This window comes from Neurospora hispaniola, assembly GCF_033458365.1.
Source record: "Neurospora hispaniola strain FGSC 10403 chromosome Unknown B0T23scaffold_8, whole genome shotgun sequence".
NCBI classification, from domain to species: domain Eukaryota; kingdom Fungi; phylum Ascomycota; class Sordariomycetes; order Sordariales; family Sordariaceae; genus Neurospora; species Neurospora hispaniola.
Genome location: NW_026944413.1, coordinates 1,059,181 through 1,078,336, shown reverse-complemented (window position 1 = coordinate 1,078,336; position 19,156 = coordinate 1,059,181). Strand labels below are relative to the sequence as shown.

The 19,156-nt window shown below is 53.2% G+C and overlaps 5 protein-coding genes across 5 annotated transcripts; 2 read left to right on the top strand and 3 right to left on the bottom strand.

The window, feature by feature from the left end:
• Window positions 1–67: 67 nt before the first annotated feature.
• B0T23DRAFT_229875 (uncharacterized protein) lies at window positions 68–3,858 on the bottom strand. Its single transcript, XM_062833863.1, has 2 exons — window positions 3,222–3,858; window positions 68–3,082 (listed from the first exon to the last, which is right to left on the bottom strand). Exons 1-2 carry the CDS (start codon window positions 3,449–3,451, stop codon window positions 229–231), a joined length of 3,084 nt encoding a protein of 1,027 aa, XP_062689189.1. The 5' UTR covers window positions 3,452–3,858; the 3' UTR covers window positions 68–228.
• An 831-nt stretch (window positions 3,859–4,689) lies between these two features.
• On the bottom strand, window positions 4,690–6,677 carry B0T23DRAFT_388053 (aspartic proteinase, pepstatin-sensitive). The gene is made up of 3 exons (XM_062837728.1): window positions 6,128–6,677; window positions 5,911–6,064; window positions 4,690–5,841 (listed from the first exon to the last, which is right to left on the bottom strand). The coding sequence occupies exons 1-3, from the start codon at window positions 6,224–6,226 to the stop codon at window positions 4,904–4,906; spliced, it is 1,191 nt and encodes a 396-aa protein (XP_062689188.1). The 5' UTR covers window positions 6,227–6,677; the 3' UTR covers window positions 4,690–4,903.
• A 2,081-nt stretch (window positions 6,678–8,758) lies between these two features.
• Window positions 8,759–10,530, top strand: B0T23DRAFT_229816 (serine hydroxymethyltransferase). Its single transcript, XM_062833862.1, has 2 exons — window positions 8,759–9,249; window positions 9,313–10,530. Exons 1-2 carry the CDS (start codon window positions 8,834–8,836, stop codon window positions 10,301–10,303), a joined length of 1,407 nt encoding a protein of 468 aa, XP_062689187.1. The 5' UTR covers window positions 8,759–8,833; the 3' UTR covers window positions 10,304–10,530.
• A 1,921-nt stretch (window positions 10,531–12,451) lies between these two features.
• B0T23DRAFT_407554 (uncharacterized protein) lies at window positions 12,452–13,033 on the top strand (the record flags this gene model as incomplete). Its single annotated transcript, XM_062839201.1, has 1 exon — window positions 12,452–13,033. One exon carries the CDS (start codon window positions 12,452–12,454, stop codon window positions 13,031–13,033), a length of 582 nt encoding a protein of 193 aa, XP_062689186.1.
• Window positions 13,034–14,617: 1,584 nt separating this feature from the next.
• Window positions 14,618–18,561, bottom strand: B0T23DRAFT_229800 (uncharacterized protein). The gene is made up of 3 exons (XM_062833861.1): window positions 17,145–18,561; window positions 15,929–17,079; window positions 14,618–15,853 (listed from the first exon to the last, which is right to left on the bottom strand). The coding sequence occupies exons 1-3, from the start codon at window positions 18,280–18,282 to the stop codon at window positions 14,633–14,635; spliced, it is 3,510 nt and encodes a 1,169-aa protein (XP_062689185.1). The 5' UTR covers window positions 18,283–18,561; the 3' UTR covers window positions 14,618–14,632.
• Between the last annotated feature and the right edge of the window lie 595 nt (window positions 18,562–19,156).

Genomic DNA, 19,156 nt, shown 5'->3' with positions numbered 1-19,156 from the left:
ACAAGCTTGGTCTAAACTTTGTCTCCTAGTCCTTTCTTCCTCCTTCTTTTTCGTATCCTTCCTCCTTCTTCCTTTCTCTTTCTCCTTCTTCCTTTCTCTTTCTCCTTCTTCCTTTCTCTTTCTCCTTCTTCCGCCTTCGTACACTTATTCGCTCCCCCGCCTCAACATCGATCGACCACAGATTCACCACCCATTCCTAACATTCATTGGATTCATCCACATCTGCTCCTATGCAGAAGGAGGTCTAAAACCTTGCTGTGCGGGAGGAGCCGGACTAGGTCCGCCGCTTGGGGGTGGCTGCGGCTGTTGCTGCTGCTGCTGCGTTTGTACCTGAGACTGTTGTGGTGGTGGTTGCTGCTGCTGCGGTTGCTGTTGTTGCTGTGCAGCCGGGCTAGGTGAAGGAACAGGAACGGGAACAGGGGTAACACCATTCACCGGGCTTGGCCCTCCGTGCATGGGAAGTTTGGGGCTGGGCGGCATGTTAGTTACCTGCCCTTGACCCGAACCACCACCGGGAGGACCGCCGGGACCGCCCATCTGCATCGCCTTGGCAGCAGCAATCTTGTGGACATCAACGTTACCACCGAGGCCGATACCTGCGAGGCCAACAACCTCGCCTTGGGCGACCTTGCCCATGTGTCCACTAGCACGCTGTTCCGCATCTGCCCTCGCCCTCGCCTGTTCCATCACCTGGCGCTGTTGTACCTCGGGCATCACGGTCGCGTAGCCGGTTAGGCTGGGTGTCCGGTTCATGTTCTGCGGCGCCGGCATCATAGGAGGAGATCCGGCTCCATACTGACGCTGCATGTTGTTGGGTTGCATGTTTTGAGGCGGCATACTCTGCCCGGGGGTTCCATAGGGTCCACGTTGCATCTGCTGGTGCTGTTGCGGTGGTCCCGGCGGCGGTGGCGGCGGTGTTGGGGTGGGAGTTGGGCCATAGTGGTGCGGCGTCTGGGGTGGGACTTGTGGAGTGATAGCCCGGGGCATGGGTGCACCATTAGTATAAGGCGGCGCAAACCCTGGTTGTTGTGGATGCTGTTGCATGTGGGGAGAAGGATGTTGCGGGGGTCCAGGATGTTGAACATGTTGGGGGTGCATGGGCTGGTGCTGTGGGTAGCCCTGGGGCCCCGGATATCCAGGTGGGTACCGCTGACCCGGGGGCCCGGCCGGCGCCATATTGTAACCGGGGCCGGGGTGCGGCGCCATACGAGGTTGAGGTGGGCTCGGCGCATAGCCACCGGGCACGTTATGTTGTCCGTAAGGGGCTGGCGCCTTTGCCAGCTGCGGCGCATATCCATAGTTGGTCGGTGGTCGGTAGGATGCTGGAGGAGGCGGCGCACGTTGTTGACTTTGGGGGAGCACCTGGGGGATGGGTACCGCCGAGGGTGGCCGTTGTTGGTACATGGGCGGGTTAGGGCGGCCTGGGGTTTGGGGGAAATGCTGGGCATTTGCGATCGGGCGGGCCGAAGGTGTGAACTGACCGGGATACTGATGGGCGAACTGGCCCGGGCCGGAAACGCTACCCCTCTGCTGCTGCCGCTGATTTGTGGTGGCGGCTGTTGCCGAAGCCTGCCTGGCAAGACGAGCCTGTTCATCCTCCTCCATAACACCCTTGTATTCGTCCGTGCGAATTTCAATCTTTGTGCTCACATTAAGCTCCCCAAGCTTATCAGCATTGAGCCGAGCTACCGCATATGGCGGCAAGGTCTGAACAATGCTGGAAAGCTGAGCTTTCAGTGCTTGATACGTCATCATTTCCTCCTCGCTGGGTTGGTGAGACAGGTTGCCGTTGCGAAGCATATCCGCGTTGACAGGATCCGCCGAATACCGATCCTGGCTGGTAGGGAGCGTGAGATTCCTGTTACGCTGATAGGATGCCAAAGTCTCGATCAGATCCGATACATCTTCGAGCATGTCATCCATCTCCTTTTCTTCAGTGGACTTTTTACCCAAGAGCTCCTCCAAGCTAGGGTCAACCAAATTGTCATCCCAATTTTCGATGGCGGACTTGACGAGCTCCTCGTCAATCTCGACATTCTCATCCGTACCAGTCATAGTCGTGTCGACATTTCCATCCTCCGGACCATCCACATCGACAAGCTTTTCGAAATTTCTCCGTCCGATTCGTTGCCACCATATGCGGCCAAGTTGACCAGAAGGGATGATGGCAGCCGAGTCATCTTTGCATGGGGCAAAACTGGAGAATGCGCCGCGAAACATTGCTTCCATCTCCGAAATTTCGAGCTCAGTAGAAGACGGCCGGTGACCCGCCAAACTCTGGGCTCGCTCTCGTTGTTTCGACCGGGCATGGGTGGTCGGTGTTGCGTTACTGTAATCTAGCCAATGCCCTGTAGCAAGATTTTGTGTAAAGTATGTGCCGCTCCGATACCTGGACTTTTCGGTAAGCTCTGGGTGGTAGAAAGTTAGGACGTTGCCTTTGGTGATATTCTTTGGCGCCTTGGGAGGCTGCAGCGGGGGCAGATTTCGGGGAGAGGGGAACAGCTCTCCTAGGGTCAAAGAACGAGTGTTTTTGTCGGTTGTTGCCGTGAACTCGGGCAGTATACGCGTGGCCGTCACGCCATGCGGCAACGATCCCTCCGGAAGTGACTTTGCAACCCCGCCGGGAGCTGTCGCTCGTTGAAGGCTGGTGAACAGAGGCCTGACTGTTGGTGCGGCGCCAACAGTAGTCAGGACAAGCCCACCCATGCCGCCATTCATTGCTTCCTTCAGGTCTGGTTTCGGGGCCACATGTCGAGGAACATGGGGGTATGCCATCTCCCGCCTGTACAGCTCCAACGCCTTGGTCCGGAATGCTGCGGTTTGCGCGATGGCCTCGTCGGTTGAGCCGTCGTCGGACTCGGAACTTGCAGATTCAAGTTCGGCGAGTTGTGCCTTTGCTGCTCCGACAAGGTCGGAAACGAGCTCGTCCACAGTATTATAGGCATTCTGGCTGATCTTGTCGGCGATGCTGGGTTGCGCGCTTCCGTCTTCGGATTTGGGTTTCTTTGGCGGCGAAGGGTCGTCGTCGAAGTGAGACTCAGGTAAAGGGCGCTTGAGAATAGGATGGCTGCCTATATCGAAACTGTAGAGACATGGTATTGTTAGTAGTCTGCACACAATGGCCGACTAGCAATGAGACACATTTTCAGATCGCCATCATGGACAATGGGGGAAACAAGGCCATGTGGGACAGATTGCTGGGGGGGAAATGCGATCCATACCTTTGTAGAGTGGTAAAAAAGTCAGAGATGAGTACTTTGCTATCGCGGACCGTGTGCAGGCCATTGACGGTTGGTTTAGAGCCGTCGGCGTCAGAACCATTGAGTTCTGGGCCGCTGTCATCGTCGACGTCGCGTTTCCGCTTGGCTGAGGTAACGGACGCAGGGGATTGTGGCCGCGACAATGTCGTGACGCCGTTCGCCTGGGGGGCGGCGACGGCGGGCGAAGCCATGGCCTCTTTTTTTTTTTTTTTTTTTTGGGCGGGGGGGAAATACCGTGGGGATGATGCTATGGTCGACAAAGTAAAGTCCAGTACTTTAGTCGGCTGGGGTTGCGGACTGTGGTGAATGGTCGTGGCCGTCCTGGGATGCAAAATGGTTGGCCGGTGACGCTGCGCGGGTTGGTGGTGGTGGTGCTCTCTAGCTGCGGCCTGTCGAGGTGCCTGGCGATTGTCGCGCGATTCGCGTTGCCGGTCGCGAAGGGAGGGAAAGTGGAATGCTGGGCCAAAAGTGCGATTGCTGCGGTTCCAGGTAAGGTGCTGTGGCCGTGCCTGGTCCGTGGACTCTCAAAGCTGGCCCGGGGAGGATGGGCTAAGGTGACTGGAAGGACGGAGGTCCGAGCCACTAACTAGTTGGAGGCTGCGGCTTCTTTTTGCTGCTGCTGCTGAGTGCCGAGTGCTTGCTGGTGTTCGCTGGAGTGAGAATGCTCCAGTCGTATATTTGGAGGAAGGTCCCCTCGGTGCGACTTGAAATTCCAACTCTCCAAACTTTGGTCATCAAAAAAAATAGTAAAAAAAAAGGCGTTCAGAGATGGGACTCCTTCCACACCTAGCACATAATGTTTGAACCAAAAAAAAAACTCGCAGTCGTTTCAAAGCCCCTACGTAATAGGCATCAAACGTCCAAACGAAAGAAAGAAGTAGTAGTTCAAGAAGTATCGCGTTCCAGGTTACGTGCAACGAGGACAAGTTGACCCTGGACAGTCTCCGGCTCTCAGATCTCTCTCTCAGTCTTGTCTGTCCTTCAAACAGAACTGCACTGCACTTGGTTACGAAAAGCCAGCCGTTCCAATCTTTGCACTAGCGCGCATGAGGGAATTAGTGGGCCTAGTCAAGGGTGCATTCACGTGAGAGGCTTGGCCCGTGCCTCTTCATGCCTCTTCACCTTCTCTATCCGGCTTCAGCAGCTTCTCCCTTGAATAGCATTATCAGTTTGGGTGCTCTTATCTTTCGTTTTGCTAAAGAGGAGTAATTCTCCAAACACGCACCGCTGACGAACCAACATTCAAGTAGTGGATGTGATCAAGGTATACATCAGGTTGTGCACTGTTAGGAGCGGACGAAGCTTTCGTAACATGACCACAGTGAGTCCTGTATTCGTCCTGTTACACCCTCAAAGCTCATTCCAGCCTTGGCAGTAACAACGATCATAGACATTCAACAACGAAGACACTCGAGGCTTAAAATAATTCAGTTCCAATATGTCTTGTTGACGCAAGCTGACTTCAATGAGCCATTGATCCTAGATACCGATACTGCTATTATACTGCAAAAAAGAAAACAAACCCAATGCCGCAGCGCCCTCCCATCATCATACAGTCATTAAGAACTACTTGATCAACGTGACAGTCTCATCAACTCCTGCTCCCCAAGTACAGGTTACCCAAACTTCGTTCTCAAGGCTATTTAGCGCTTGGCGGTGGCGATGCCGACAGTATCGGCGCCGAGGTCGTAGATTGAGTAGTACTTGCGGAGGAAAGCATCTCCAAGGATGGCCAAGGGACCAACTGGGGCGGGCATATCCATACCCATGAAGGTCGACAGGCAACTGCCAGAAGCCTCCAGAATGTAGTCCTCGGGACCGAGAGTGAAGTTGTAGCCAGCAAGCGTGAAGGTTACATCCTCAAGGCTCGACTTCTTGCCGCAGTCAATGGTGAACTGACCGTTCCAGCTCTTCTTGGCACCGATCTGAGCGTTCAGCATCTCAGCGAGCTGGCTGGGGAGAGCGATAAGAGAGGTGCCGGTGTCGAGGATAACACCGTGGCCCTCAAGCTCCGCAAAGTCCTTGCCATAACCGATAGCATCAAAGTCCACCTCCCAGTAGGCCTTGCGGCGAAGAGGAATCGTAGTGATCTTGCCAGTGTACCTGTCCTTGTTGACACCGCCAAACACAACCTCGGACTCGCCATCCTGGTCGGCGAGGTAGAAGGAGAAGACGGGCTCATCAACGAGCTTCTGCTCAACCATCTTGTAGAAGGGAGGGGTGATGCCATTCACAGCAATCCGGTCGTAACCGAGGCCGAGGATGCCATCAAAGCGACCAAAGGCGAAAGCCAGGCCGGGCTCGCTGGTAGCTTCGGCAAAAAGCTGGTCATTGATGGTAATGTCACCAATCGTCATTCTGTCCTGAGAGACGAAGCCGCTGAGACTACCAGAGCCGTACTCAATCTTGAAGCTCGTTCCGTTCTTCTTGTACGTCGACGACTCGGAAGACTCGTACTTGTTGTGGAGATAGCAGGCGATGGAACCGCACTGGGAAGAGGGAACCCAGAGGTTGGAGCTGCCGGTATCCAGAACTACCTTGAAGGTCTGGGGTGGCGTTCCGATGGTGATCTCGGAGAAGTCTACCAGACGTTAATTACTGTGCCCACGCCAACATACACCGAGTGATCAAAAAAGGGTGTAATGCTTACACTGAGCGTTCATAAAGTTGGTGATGGGAACCGGGTGGTTGCCGGAAACCTGAGCATCGGTGGCCTTGAACATGGCCTGGGTATGGGACTCAGTCCTGAGACCAGTGTACTTCTGTCCGAGGTGCTGCACCTGCACGTCGATGGGAACCGACTCCTGATAACGAACATCATCAACAAGTGTTCATAGTGGCCATTAAGAAAAACGGTCTACACTTACAAGCTGCTCCGCAAGTGGAACCTTCTTGAGCTTCATCGTGTGTACTCCGGCCTGAGCCGAGCCAAGCAGCATAGCTGCCGTCAACAAAGCACCCTTCATCGTGAGTACTGTAGTGACAAGAACGAGCGTGTAACGAAAGACTGGCGACGGATTTCGATATGATAAGATGCCTGGTTGATGATGATGGGACAACAAGTAAGAATTGTAGTGCAGAGCAACAGTGGGTGGGAAAGAGAAAGAAGGCGGGAAGAGAGATGTCGGTCGGAGGTTACTTATGGGTGGTGCGGGATGTTGCAGGCGAGTTGGAGGTCGACCCGGGGCCTGTTAAAGTGGCAGAAGTGGAGAGGCACCCTCAGCTGCTGCTGGCGGGTGCGGGTGTGATGTGGACGATAGACAACTACCATACACAGTACAGTAACAGACCACGCGGGCATTTACATACACCTTTTGTTATAGACTTGCACATCCTGTTTCCATTTCCCACCAGCGGCCCTTGCTGTTTCGTGTGTGACCGGCCATGGGGGAAGGAGCTTGGCGGCTGGTTGCCTACGACTACCTACTGGAGGCCCGGATCGATGAATGCGGACTGATGGCACTCCCGCACCTTCACTTCAGTTTGATGGTCCAGTGGCAGAAGTGGTTGCGCGTACCTTGCTGTGCCTGGTGACCCAATGACGTGTGACCCAAGACCAGGGCCGGTCGCTGCAGGCAGGGGCTTCTTGGGGTCGCGATCGCTGGCCCTATCAGCGCAAACTGGTGCAAACAAGGCGCTCCTCGCTTCCCAGCTAGCCATGACATGATTGGATGGTTTGCAAAAGTGTTTCCACTCTATCCCAGACAAACCGGAGGTGGACCCAGTGAGACGAAGGGCTAGCCACCTTTAAAAGGCATCGATGGATTACATAACGGTCTGCCATGGAGCCAGAGAGGTTCACCGTTCCTTTTCACTTAGAAGCGAAGTGCTCGACTCGACACGACTGAAACGGGACCGCATGAAGGGACGGGGAGACAGGCATGGAAGGCCATTGAGCACGGATGCGGACGGGAGCACAAGACAATGGCTGTCTGAGACTCCGACGACATCTGGCAATACTTTTGGCTTTGAGCCGAGGAGCACTAAGCTTAGGTAGCTCTCAATAGTGCATCGAGCAATTGGTCGAGTTGTTATCAGAACTTGAAGACGATAAGGCAACTAAAGGTACATGTGATTCCGCACAGGTAGAGGTAGAGTCCATTCTCAAAGTCCATTTGTTGCGAGTTGTGGCGAACACTGCCCAGTTCAAAGAAGCACCTCAACCAGTACGCGAACTTGACGTGAAGATGTGCCGTGTTGACGGGAAGGTGTGAGTGGTTATAGTGTACACTGGCCTCGGTGTCAGGTGAGATGTCATGCCCATGTCATCCTTCAAGCCGATAAGCTAAGGGTTCATCTTATCTCCAACCGCTACGTACTAACCTGACTCGCCTGAATAGCATCCGGGTAGGTACTGTTGTTGTATCACTGTCAATCTTTTAGACATGAATATATAGTTCAACCTGATTTGGCGTGGTTTGTGTGTTGGCTCGGGACTTCTACTATGTGTGTAGTGTAGAGGGCTCTTATACACTGTCTGGGTTTTCAGGCTGGTAGCTGGCCAGGCGACAGCTCTGATCTGTGAATTGTTTTGGGTTTGCTATTGCTCGCTGTGATTAGAGTGCAATCAGATATTGGTGCACATGTGGCGGGACACGATCGACGGAGTGTTGTTCGCCACCCTTTTTTTTGTGGTAGATGGGATCAATGGGAGGTCCGGAATCTGATGTTTTCTTCTCTGTTGGAAAAGGTTTCAAAGAACCGCGCTTACACGCAAACAAACTTAGCCACACCAGGGCTCAACTGTAACATTAGACAAATACGAAAAGGAAGGTTTGAACCACAGATCTGGATGGACACACAGGCTGAGCCGATAGTGAGGAATGGAATCGAGAGCGAAGAGACCGGAGAGGTTGAGGCCAAGACTCAGGCGCAGATCTCAAAATCTGGAGGAGGAAGAGTCATCGTCGTCGCCTGCAATGGCCCGGTAGCGAACCCCCGGTATTGCGATAACCAGGATTATGGACCGCAACAGCTCACGCCAGTGACCAATGTGGTGGAGAAAGCCATGTCGAATGCGGGGCCCAGACGTTGTTCTGAGGTCCGGAGATCGGGCCCCGTCCTTGCAGTGTGCGGCGGATGGTCACGTTTTTAGCGATTTTTGGCAGTAGATTTGCAGCTGAGGGCGATTGCGAATTGGAGGAGCTGCACGTTGGCGGGGTTCCAATAATTTTTCTTTCACCCTCCCCCGGCCGCCGCCCGCGACTGGACCCGCGACTGGGCCCGCGCAGCCACTCAAGTGAATTCCCGTCAGAGGTTGACTGACTGAGTCGAGGTCGCCCAGCAACCCTGGATCTCAGTGCCCCTCCTTCTATATCTCAGTCATCAGTCCCCTCTTCTCTTTTCTTTCCTTTCCTTTCCTCTCGTCTTTCCCTTCTTTCCTTCATCATCCTCAATCCTCACACGGCCTCTCACTTTCTCAGAAGCCAACCCCCCCAAATCAGTCACCATGTCCACCTACTCCCTCTCCGAGACTCACAAGGCCGTACGTGGTAACCCTTCTGCTTCAGATACTCTTTGTGGCCGCATATTGAAGGGACAAACATGTTGACTCATAACCCTACGATATACAGATGCTCGAGCATAGCTTGGTCGAGTCCGACCCCCAGGTCGCCGAGATCATGAAGAAGGAGGTTCAGCGCCAGCGCGAGTCCATCATCCTCATCGCCTCCGAGAACGTCACCTCGCGTGCCGTCTTCGATGCCCTCGGCTCCCCCATGTCCAACAAGTACTCGGAGGGTCTTCCCGGCGCCCGCTACTATGGCGGCAACCAGCACATCGACGAGATCGAGGTTCTCTGCCAGAACCGCGCCCTTGAGGCCTTCCACCTCGACCCCAAGCAGTGGGGTGTCAACGTTCAGTGCTTGTCCGGCAGCCCTGCCAACCTCCAGGTCTACCAGGCCATCATGCCCGTCCACGGCAGACTCATGGGTCTTGACCTCCCCCACGGTGGCCATCTTTCCCACGGTTACCAGACCCCCCAGCGCAAGTGAGTGCCATACTAGCTACTCCAGTTAAACAAGGGCCAAACTAACCCGTCTACCCTCTCCAGGATCTCTGCTGTCTCCACCTACTTCGAGACCATGCCCTACCGCGTCAACATTGACACTGGCATCATTGACTACGATACCCTCGAGAAGAACGCCCAGCTCTTCCGTCCCAAGGTCCTCGTCGCCGGTACCTCTGCCTACTGCCGTCTGATCGACTACGAGCGCATGCGCAAGATTGCCGACTCCGTTGGCGCTTACCTTGTCGTCGATATGGCTCACATTTCCGGCCTCATTGCCTCCGAGGTTATCCCCTCGCCCTTCCTCTACGCCGATGTCGTCACCACCACCACTCACAAGTCTCTCCGTGGCCCCCGTGGCGCCATGATCTTCTTCCGCCGCGGTGTCCGCTCCGTTGACGCCAAGACCGGCAAGGAGACCCTCTACGATCTTGAGGACAAGATCAACTTCTCCGTCTTCCCTGGTCACCAGGGTGGCCCCCACAACCACACCATCACCGCCCTTGCCGTTGCCCTCAAGCAGGCTGCCTCCCCCGAGTTCAAGGAGTACCAGCAGAAGGTCGTTGCCAACGCCAAGGCTCTCGAGAAGAAGCTCAAGGAGCTCGGCTACAAGCTCGTCTCTGACGGCACTGACTCTCACATGGTCCTCGTTGACCTTCGCCCCATCGGCGTTGATGGTGCCCGTGTTGAGTTCCTCCTTGAGCAGATCAACATCACCTGCAACAAGAACGCCGTTCCCGGCGACAAGAGCGCCCTCACCCCCGGCGGTCTCCGTATTGGTACCCCCGCTATGACCTCCCGTGGCTTCGGCGAGGCCGATTTCGAGAAGGTCGCCGTCTTCGTCGATGAGGCTGTCAAGCTCTGCAAGGAGATCCAGGCTTCCCTCCCCAAGGAGGCTAACAAGCAGAAGGACTTCAAGGCCAAGATCGCCACCAGCGATATTCCCCGCATCAACGAGCTCAAGCAGGAGATTGCTGCCTGGAGCAACACCTTCCCCCTCCCCGTGGAGGGCTGGAGATACGATGCTGGTCTCTAAATGTGTTATTCACATAATGAGATTTCCTGAATGTTTTGCGTGGTAATGAGGATATACGGTATATAAGCGTTTGGGGCATTTTTCAACAGCGATGCCAATGGGTCGCGGATATGTTTTTCAACTTTGCATGAGACCCGGAATGAAGACTTGGGGAAAACTAAAAACAGGGTGGTTTAAAAGGGTCACTGGTTTTGCGATCTCAACGATGGATTAGGTTACGGGGAAAAAAAAGTTACTGGGAGTCGGAAAAAATTCACCATATTGCATGCATTTCTAAAGGGGCGTTGCAATTTGGTACTTGGTCCTCAACATGATCATTTCTCAGGACTGCGGAGTTCGGTGGGGATAACTAGTTGTTTTAGACGACTGCTTCAACGCGGTTGGGGGTACAAGTTTTGTACCCTGGATCATAATACACGCAACTATTCTTGCGGCGAACTGAGGATGATGGCCCATGTTGTACATATGTCGGGTTCGTGGTTGTATATGTGTGGATGATGTCTGTGCTCACGCGGGTATTCGTTACGGTATGATAAGAAAAAATCCGGACACGCTTGTACCAAACCAGACCCAGCGATTGTCTAAACCTTTTTCTACACCACTTGGCATGTTAGGGCTTTTACGATGATTCCTTCTGATTTCACGTTGCCCAGGGATACTAGATGGGATTAGATACATGGGATGGATAGATCTACCCGGCTTGCTACCTCTACATACGTATTTGACTTGGAGATAATTTGATTGAAGAAATCTGTGCTGGTCGGGATGAAGTTCGGCAGTGTCTGTGTCTATGTAATGATGTTGTCTTGGTGCGTCCGGACTTTGCTCCGGTCAGTGTGCTTACCGCTACGCCGCTTATCGACTATAAAACATTTACCTCTAGAGGTGTGTCGGTACTTTTCATTTTTGTCGTATTGTATTCCTTTACTGCTTTTTTTTTTTTTTTTTTTTTTTTTTTTTTTTTTTTTCTCACGAGTTTCTGGTCACGCGTCTCTAGGTAGTATCCTTCTTCCCACTGTTTTTTGCCCCTTGTTTCTCTTTTCTGGCTGCTTCACTGTCTTTATTTCTTTTTCTTCTATTTTTCTTCTTTACAATCTTGCTCTTCGCTGCGGAGATGATCACAAGGTACCTAGGGTAGGAATACAGCATGCGCCGAACTAAGTTGACGGTGTAGGACTTCTTCCGAAGGTGCAGTTTAGATAGCGAATATTGAGTGGCTAAAGAATACTCTGCCTATCCCACGCTCCAGCTTCAAATGTATGTGGCCACGACAACACGCGGCCCAACGGTGATGAGACGGTTGGATACTCTCCTATCTTGAAGGCTCAGGAATATGACGGCCTCTGGTACTTCGATGTCAATATGTGAATTTTGGTCCCTGGTATTGGTCGTATGAAAAATAGTTTGCCCAGTCTTTATTTGAATCTGAAGGGTGCTGCCGAAGGTAACCCGCGGGATTGGTGGTTTTGGCATCGGAAGTTGCCTTTTGTTTCCGAGTATCCCGTGGTTGGAACAAATCAAGTGGGAAAGGGGGGGGCGGAGGTAGAGAAGAAGATGGAAAGTATTACAGTTGATAATAGACAAAGGAAAGGCTGTAAGTGGGAAAGTACCTCTGGACGGTTGAAGGCCAGCAAGAGGAAGGTTTCAAGGTCCGGAATGGGTGATATGTAGGTAGCTGCTGTCAGTACCTGGATATCATTTAGGAGAAACAAGAGAGGCGCTCATTGCTTTTGAGGCGGGTGCTGGCTGACTTAGACATAGCAACGGAAATTACATTCAAGTACGCTGTCTGTGAGAAACTGTAAGTGGAAGTTCCTATGTTGAATCTACCTCTACTAATACACATGTTGTGCTTTGAGGATATAGAAGGAACTAATAGAGAAATAACCCAACGGTGCATACCGCATGTGGTTTCGAAGGATGACCGCGGTTACCGTAGTTATGTGATTGGTATTGCCAGGGAAAAAGAAAAAGGAAAGAGGTTATTTGAAGGCATTCGCGTCTGGTCCAGATTGTATAGGTATATAGTTGAGTCACCATCCACCACGACTCCTACACTCACCGTAACTCATCACATTTCTACGGCATCATAAACCATCCCCAGAAACTTGCTTAAGAATTCCATATTCATATTTGCAAACCAATGTCATGACCAACCAGCAACCTGAACAGCATGCTTCGGCAACATCTGCTAGTGCAACTCGGGGCACCACCACTCTTTCATCGAAGCCTAACTGCGTGCAACCTTCCGCACTCATCCATTTGCAACTCACGATGCATGACCTGCCACTTTCAGCCAAGGGACTTTTAAGCTGGAAACTTTTCCTGGCTCCTCCTTATGGTCTCCTCGAACGATGGACAAGACACACAACCTACAAACCAACCGAACCTGACAATTTCCTATATACATGGCCATGGAACGATGCAACTCCCACCTTGACACTCGGGTCAGACCAGACATACGAAACCACCGAGGCGGCGGAAAGGGACACGTACGCTGCTTTGATGATACTCCACTCACTGGGATTTGTCAAAGTCTCAATGCCTGACTCGAGAAACATTGCGATGAGATGGGGCTATCCGGACCGTCAGTGGTTGAACAAGACGATGCCACAATTGGTGGAGAAACTTGGGATAAATTGGGACGATGTTGGAATCCCAGATGTTCGTTGGCTCGAATATATTCAGTGGGAAGCAGTTGGCTCTCGGGCATCGGAAGCAAGTCGATGATAAAGGGCAGGAACAAGCGGGAAAGCGATGTGGTATGGATGAAGGCTGTAGGGAGTCGATTTTTTTAGGACTCAAGTAAGCGATATCAGAGCGGCCACTGTAGAGATGTTTCTACATACTGCGAGGAAGACGGGAGCTGTTGTTATTGAGTATCGTTGTAAGGGTTAGACATAGGCAAATCGCTGCACTGTTGTGTTTGTCTTGCTGTTCCCGTGTTAATTATACCAACGCAATGCTTCAAGTTGGGTAATGCAGTCAACAGGACATGAATGGAACGACAAGCCTTATGTACAAATGAAGGAAGATTGTTCATGTGCGTCATGTGTAATGATCCACTCGAGAATGAGGATGTTGGTCCTGACAACGTCCAACGGTCCGTACGTCTGTACATACATCTTGATAGACCCCATCAGTCACTCCTCGCCATTTTGCCCATGCACCGAAACTTTCCGTATACAACGTCTTCTACTCTTACGCAAGAAGGGGGGAAAAATGGACCAACATGATTCAGGATTTTCCTTTTGAAATCTTCACCGAAATTATCATCATCTCCAAATGTCCCAAAACCATGACCACCACACCTAGCCTTCCAACACGCCTAAAGAGCCTTTCTATAAAACCCAAAACCCTCGAAGTTAACCCCTTGGAGGAACACTATGACGAATGTCTTTTCTCACCATGGAGGAGTGCAAGAAGGACTTTCTTGGTGGATAAGCTGTCGTGGATGTTGATCGAATTGGAGACGATAAGTTCTGGAGAAGCTTTGAGAAGAAAGCCTGAGTCGTCAGAGATAGTGACTCAAGCAACGCAAGACAGTCAGTTGCTGGTGGACAGGGCGAGGAATTGACAAGTGGCGAGGTTACAAAGAAGATTAGAAAAAGCATTGTCTGAGGTTGAGGATAACTTCGGTTTACCTTTTGAGGTGTTCAGTGAGACAGCGGCGGGTTCGCATGAAGAAGAGGTTCATCTAGCGTTGACATTGAGGCAATGAGTAGTAGTTGACTCAGGTATCAAATGCAAATTATAAAATTTCTCTCTTTCTGTCTCTTCTCACTGTCTCGGATCTCTCTCGCGATCAGGGATATCAATCAATCAATCAATCAGTCAATCAACCAAAACCAATCAATCAGTTTCGAGTACAGGGAAGTACGTGCCCGCCCCCACTTCCTAAAGAAAACAACATGATGTGAAAAGAAGTTTAAAAAAAAAAGAGGAGAAAGGCCTGCCACCGTAGCCTTTCCGTCTTCGCGGATAAACCAAAAAAAAAGAAATGACGGAACCAACAAATGTCCAGTCCAGCATACACAACCAGACAAACAGATGGCCATCCGAATCAACCCAACCCGACCTAACCTGTCCCAACCTAACCTGACCGTAAACCCGAACCATCTTCACCAGTTCCACACTGACCCAGACACACAGAAGACAGAACACACTAGGAAAAGCGCTTTCATGCTTTTTTGTTTCTTGGGATCCTCTCCCCACTCATCTACCGATGTCATCATCCCGTCTTCTGTTTCTTGTTTCCCGCTCTCGTGGCTCAACGAGCTTCCAAGCAACCTCCATTAACAATTCGCCCTTCTGCTCTCACTTCTGCTCTCACTTTTGCTCGAAACTTTCCGGGCTCATCATCCCCATAGCCCCGGCGTCATCTTTATCCGTGATGCTCGCATTTGTCTGGCTGTTTACGCTCCCCATTCTCTCCATAGACGGAGCAACCAACCCGCCAACATTGCCACCACTTCCTCCTCCTCCTGCGGCGCCCGTACCGTTGACCAAGTTGTGACTGGTCTTGGCCTTTTTGGAGGGTGTACCACCCGCGGCCGCCCCCGCCTTCTCTGGCGAGGCATTGGCGCCCGCCAGGGCCTCCTTCTTTCTCTTCTTGGCCGCGGCGATCTGCTCTCTGAGCGGCCGCTTGGCCGGGGCGGTAATCTTGCCGCTGGCGGCCAGACGAGGACGTGGCTTCCTTTGCTTGACGGGCAGGTCTTCGTCTTCCACGAGCGGCTGATCGTTGTTGGCATGCAGCTTGGCAAGGAAGAAGTTCTTGACCAGGCCGATTTCCTCTTGGATGCTTTCCTTGGTGACCGGGTCGGCAGGCGGGAGCTGCTCGAAGAGGTCGGTTGTTGCCTGGCCGGTTGTTGAAGCCTGCATTTGGTATTGGTTCCGAACCCTTGATTGCAGCAGGTGTAGTGGCACTGAAAGCATTTCGAGACCCAGCTCGCGGTCGAGACCAAGGGCCTTGAAGCCGAAGAAGTCATCGCCAAGTTCCTCTGCAAAGTCGCCTCCCACGAATTGCTCGCTGCCATCTTCGAATGATCCTGATCCGTCACCACTATTGTCGGTCAGTGCCGGCCGCAGTAGGTCGGCAAGATGCGCCTTCATACGATCGTGGATCTGGGTGAGCTTGTTGCCCAGGCGGTCGATATCGTCCTTGGCGTAGGCCTGCAGCGCATCCAGTTCGATGCCACTTTCGCTCAATGTGTGCAAGATGACTTCCTCGTTGGTGAATCTGGGCACGTATTTTACCCCCTTTTCCTTCCATGCAGGCGGTGCCTCCTTCCACTCGGCTTCACGGTATATGTTGTAAGACCGGATGATCTTTTGAAAGTAGTCGCCAGCAATGTCGGTTATCGTATCCAGGGCGGAGGGCTGCAGTTCCTCGAAGCCCGCATGGTAGAAGATCTTGGCAACGGATCGTTGTAATGCCGCCCTGCACACCTCGGGGGCCATGACGGGACCTTCGCCGGCGAGAAAGGTGGGCTCAATATCGGCTTCCACCATCGGCTCCGGGTTATACTTGGGGAACTGATTCGTATATACCTATTCATTTGCATGTCAGCATCTAAGCCGTCAAGGTGAAAAAGAATCACGCTTCATTGGGCTCGCAAAGCCTACCTGAGTCTGGATCTGCATCTGCTTGATGACGCTGATCTTAGAGCACAGTTTGCGAGTCTCTTGCATCTGCCGAATGTTGGCATCGAACTTCTTGGTCAGCCGACTCTCTGGGGCGGTGAATTGACCGGGAGGGACAAGCCGGAGAAACTCTTCATGCTGATTGATCACTTGTCCCTCGCCATCCTCGACCCATTGTAGCTTTGATGGGATATCGGGTATGATCGTCTGGGGTTCGTAATAAGCAGGGACATTCCGAATAGTCTCATCCTCCATGCCCTGGGCTAATGTCTCTGCCACCTTGTTGCCATCTCCACTACCAGGCGCATCGCCTTGTGAGGTGATCACGCCCATGGCCTCTGCCTCTTTGCGTGATTTCAGAAATCGACGCATCCCGGCTTTGGTTCGCAGTAGTGCAGGCTCATCGGGATTTAGCTTGTTGTCCTTGAACAGCTGGAAACGCTCCTTTGCCAGGAGAGCACGATCCTTTTTCGTTACTTGTTTCCAGATCTTGTACTCTTCGTCCTCATACGCCTGCTCCTCCGCTTCTCTGAAGGCATGATTCAAGGCCATTCCGTTGAGTGATGGCCCATCAAGCTCCATGGCATCCGCGTTGCTGACCCCCGAGTGTCCACCATTTATGTTGCTGGGTGTAAGGGACCCGCCGATAGGCGTCCCAAATCCATTGCTGCCGTCGACCTCGGAGCCCTCCCTGTGAGACTTGGCTAGGATACCGTTGAGTTGCAATATCGGTTTTTGGTCGACGCTTGGTGTCCCTTCTTTTTGGTCTGTTGGTGCTTTCCGTGACTTGTTGGTCCCTTTGGTACCAGCCTTTCGTCCACGAGATGACATTATTGGCTCGTCGTCACTGTCATCGCCAGCTTCGTCCTCGCCGCCGTTCTGTTTTCGGCGTTCCTCGGCTTCAACCTCTGCCCTGGGCCTGATCACGATGTCCGGTATTAGGGGAATTAGTTTCTCAGCCTCCTTGCGCATCCCATTGGCCATCCGGCGGAGAGGATTGGCCAAGTCCTGGTTATATCGAAGACAGTTATCCCAAATCAGGTTGAGGTCCGTGACAAACTCGGCCTTGGACTTGTAGTGGAGAGTCTTGAGTCTTTTGGCCATTGTACCTAGGTCCATTGGCTGTTTGATGACTGACCACGGTGTTAGCCTAAACTGGGCGAGCGAGTGTTCCATACGGTAACCCCAAAAAACTCACTGTTATAATAGTCGTGCGCATCACGTTTGTTCACTTTGGTCAAAAAGGGAGTTGAGTACTCGGTGTGCGCCTTAAGCTCGGTCAAGACCTTGTCCAGGGCCTCGTACAACTCTTCCTGGCCGACGTTCTCCTCGCTAGCCCATTTACTCCTGTTCTTGCGAACCTCGTTCATAAGCGACCGTAGTTCAGCGTCCGATGCCTGCACGCGGTCGCGCTTCATGTCTATTCGGGCAATCAAGTGTTTTAGGGTAAGACTTGAAGCGCCGAGGTTGGCACTGCTGAGAGAGCCGTGGTTGTTTTGGCTGGGGGCTCCTTGACTGTGGTTTGTTTGTCCCGACTTGTCCATCTCTGCTTGTAGTTGCTTCTCGGATTCCTCCAGTTGCTGTTGTTCGAGCATTGCTGTCCTGTCGTTCTCGAGTGTGTAAAAGAGGGTATGAAATCCGCGCTTGGCCGCCTCCTCGGTCGCATTGCGCGCCGCCTCCAATTCCCTGCGCGCATCCTCGGAGGACTTTGCCTGGGGTTGCGATCCATCTTCCTTGGCTGTTTGCCGGTCTGCTTGCCGCCCTGGCGAGGGTATAGAGTGGACGGGAGAGCTGCCGGACTTGGACGGGGAGAGGAGTGCCCGGGCGGCGGCATCGTTGGCGGAATGCTTGGATGTTAGTTGTGTGTCTGGTTTGGTGTCAGTCGCGACGGGGTGATGGCTTTCTTGATCGTCGTCGTCTTGGTCGTCGTCGTCGTCGCCATAGTCGTCCTCGTCGATGACGCGCTTCGCTTTTTTGCGGGGGGGCTCCTGGATCGGCGCGTGATCGGTCGTGGGAGGGAGCAGGGGTATGGGGGGTGTCGGGGCGCGCTTCAAGGCGGCTATGACGGGAATGTTGTAGGAGCCGTCATCGGCGAACAGCAGCGCGATCCGCTCGTCGGCCTTGTGGTACTTGTCGACGAAGTGGGAGCGGCGCTGGTCGTCGTCGGGGTCGGATGACGGTGCCTCAGGCATCAAGGCGGTGGAATTATCAAAGGGAGTCTGGGTTCGCGGGGGCCCATCGTCCTGGCTGGGGTGGGGGATGACGGCCCTGATACCGTTCATATGGGCGGCGGTCGAGGGCGGAGGCCAGGCATGCTGACCGTTGGTAATGGACATTTTCGGACCGGGTCGTGGAGTTATATTAAACGGGGCCGGCGGTCGGTCGCCATGCGCCAGAAAGTGCGCTCGTGTATATCCGGCACCAAGGCACTTTGGGGCGACCTGGTCACATGGGGAGAAAGAGGGGCATCGGTCGAGATGGAACTGCAGTCGAGAGCGGAATAGGGGCTGTGGTGGTGATGCGGCGATGGATGTCGTTGCGGCTGTTCTGCTGGGAAGTCAGACGTGAGGTCAAGTTTAGAGTGGGCTCCCCGTCGTGCCGTTTCTGGACAAGGGGCGGGCGGTAGTCTTGGTCAGGTCGCGGTTGACGGGTGCAGCAGCGGCGATGTTAGGGAGAGTTATGAATTGACGTTGACTGAGGTGCTATACACGCCCCTAGCACTAACATCTAGAGAGCGACAGGTCTAGGTACCGGCTACCTGTACTTGGCGCTGGATTAGGTTGCCTGTGGTGTGGTGCCGTGGGTAGTAGAGGTAATGCCGCACTGCCCGGAGCTGGTACGCGACGCTGCGAAGTTAGGTACCTAGGTAGGTAGGTAGATAGTTCCCGTCCCGTCTAGCCGTAGTGTACACTAGCAGATAGGTAGGTACCTAGTGTTTGCGGCGCCCCTTTTTCGCCTTGCGCCCCAATTAAGACAGGTGATGGGGATTCTGCGCAGGTGATCGCCGAGCACCAGGAAAAGTTAACAAAGCTGGAGCTGTCGATGCGCGCGGCAATTCCAAGTTGTATAAGAAGAGTTGAATACGTAGACGTATTTCGCTGTTCCAAGGAAGCACGTACGGTACCCGCCCTGGCGGAGTGAGAAGCAGCGCTCTGGGGAAATGCTAAAGTCACGTGAGACCTTGGCCTAGCCTCCATGGGTGTCCTTTGG

What these genes read in the sequence shown, in the direction of transcription:
- B0T23DRAFT_229875 (XM_062833863.1), bottom strand. Translation starts at nt 3,451, where the DNA reads ATGGCTTCGCCCGCCGTCGCCGCCCCCCAGGCGAACGGCGTCACGACA. An exon ending in TTTTTTACCACTCTACAAAG is followed by an intron (nt 3,083 to 3,221) that starts GTATGGATCGCA and finishes ATGTCTCTACAG; the next exon opens with TTTCGATATAGGCAGCCATC.
- B0T23DRAFT_229816 (XM_062833862.1), top strand. Translation starts at nt 8,834, where the DNA reads ATGCTCGAGCATAGCTTGGTCGAGTCCGACCCCCAGGTCGCCGAGATC. An exon ending in TACCAGACCCCCCAGCGCAA is followed by an intron (nt 9,250 to 9,312) that starts GTGAGTGCCATA and finishes TACCCTCTCCAG; the next exon opens with GATCTCTGCTGTCTCCACCT.
- B0T23DRAFT_388053 (XM_062837728.1), bottom strand. Translation starts at nt 6,226, where the DNA reads ATGAAGGGTGCTTTGTTGACGGCAGCTATGCTGCTTGGCTCGGCTCAG. An exon ending in TTCCACTTGCGGAGCAGCTT is followed by an intron (nt 6,065 to 6,127) that starts GTAAGTGTAGAC and finishes GTTCGTTATCAG; the next exon opens with GAGTCGGTTCCCATCGACGT. An exon ending in CAACTTTATGAACGCTCAGT is followed by an intron (nt 5,842 to 5,910) that starts GTAAGCATTACA and finishes AACGTCTGGTAG; the next exon opens with ACTTCTCCGAGATCACCATC.
- B0T23DRAFT_229800 (XM_062833861.1), bottom strand. Translation starts at nt 18,282, where the DNA reads ATGTCCATTACCAACGGTCAGCATGCCTGGCCTCCGCCCTCGACCGCC. An exon ending in TGCGCACGACTATTATAACA is followed by an intron (nt 17,080 to 17,144) that starts GTGAGTTTTTTG and finishes CACCGTGGTCAG; the next exon opens with TCATCAAACAGCCAATGGAC. An exon ending in AGATGCAGATCCAGACTCAG is followed by an intron (nt 15,854 to 15,928) that starts GTAGGCTTTGCG and finishes GCAAATGAATAG; the next exon opens with GTATATACGAATCAGTTCCC.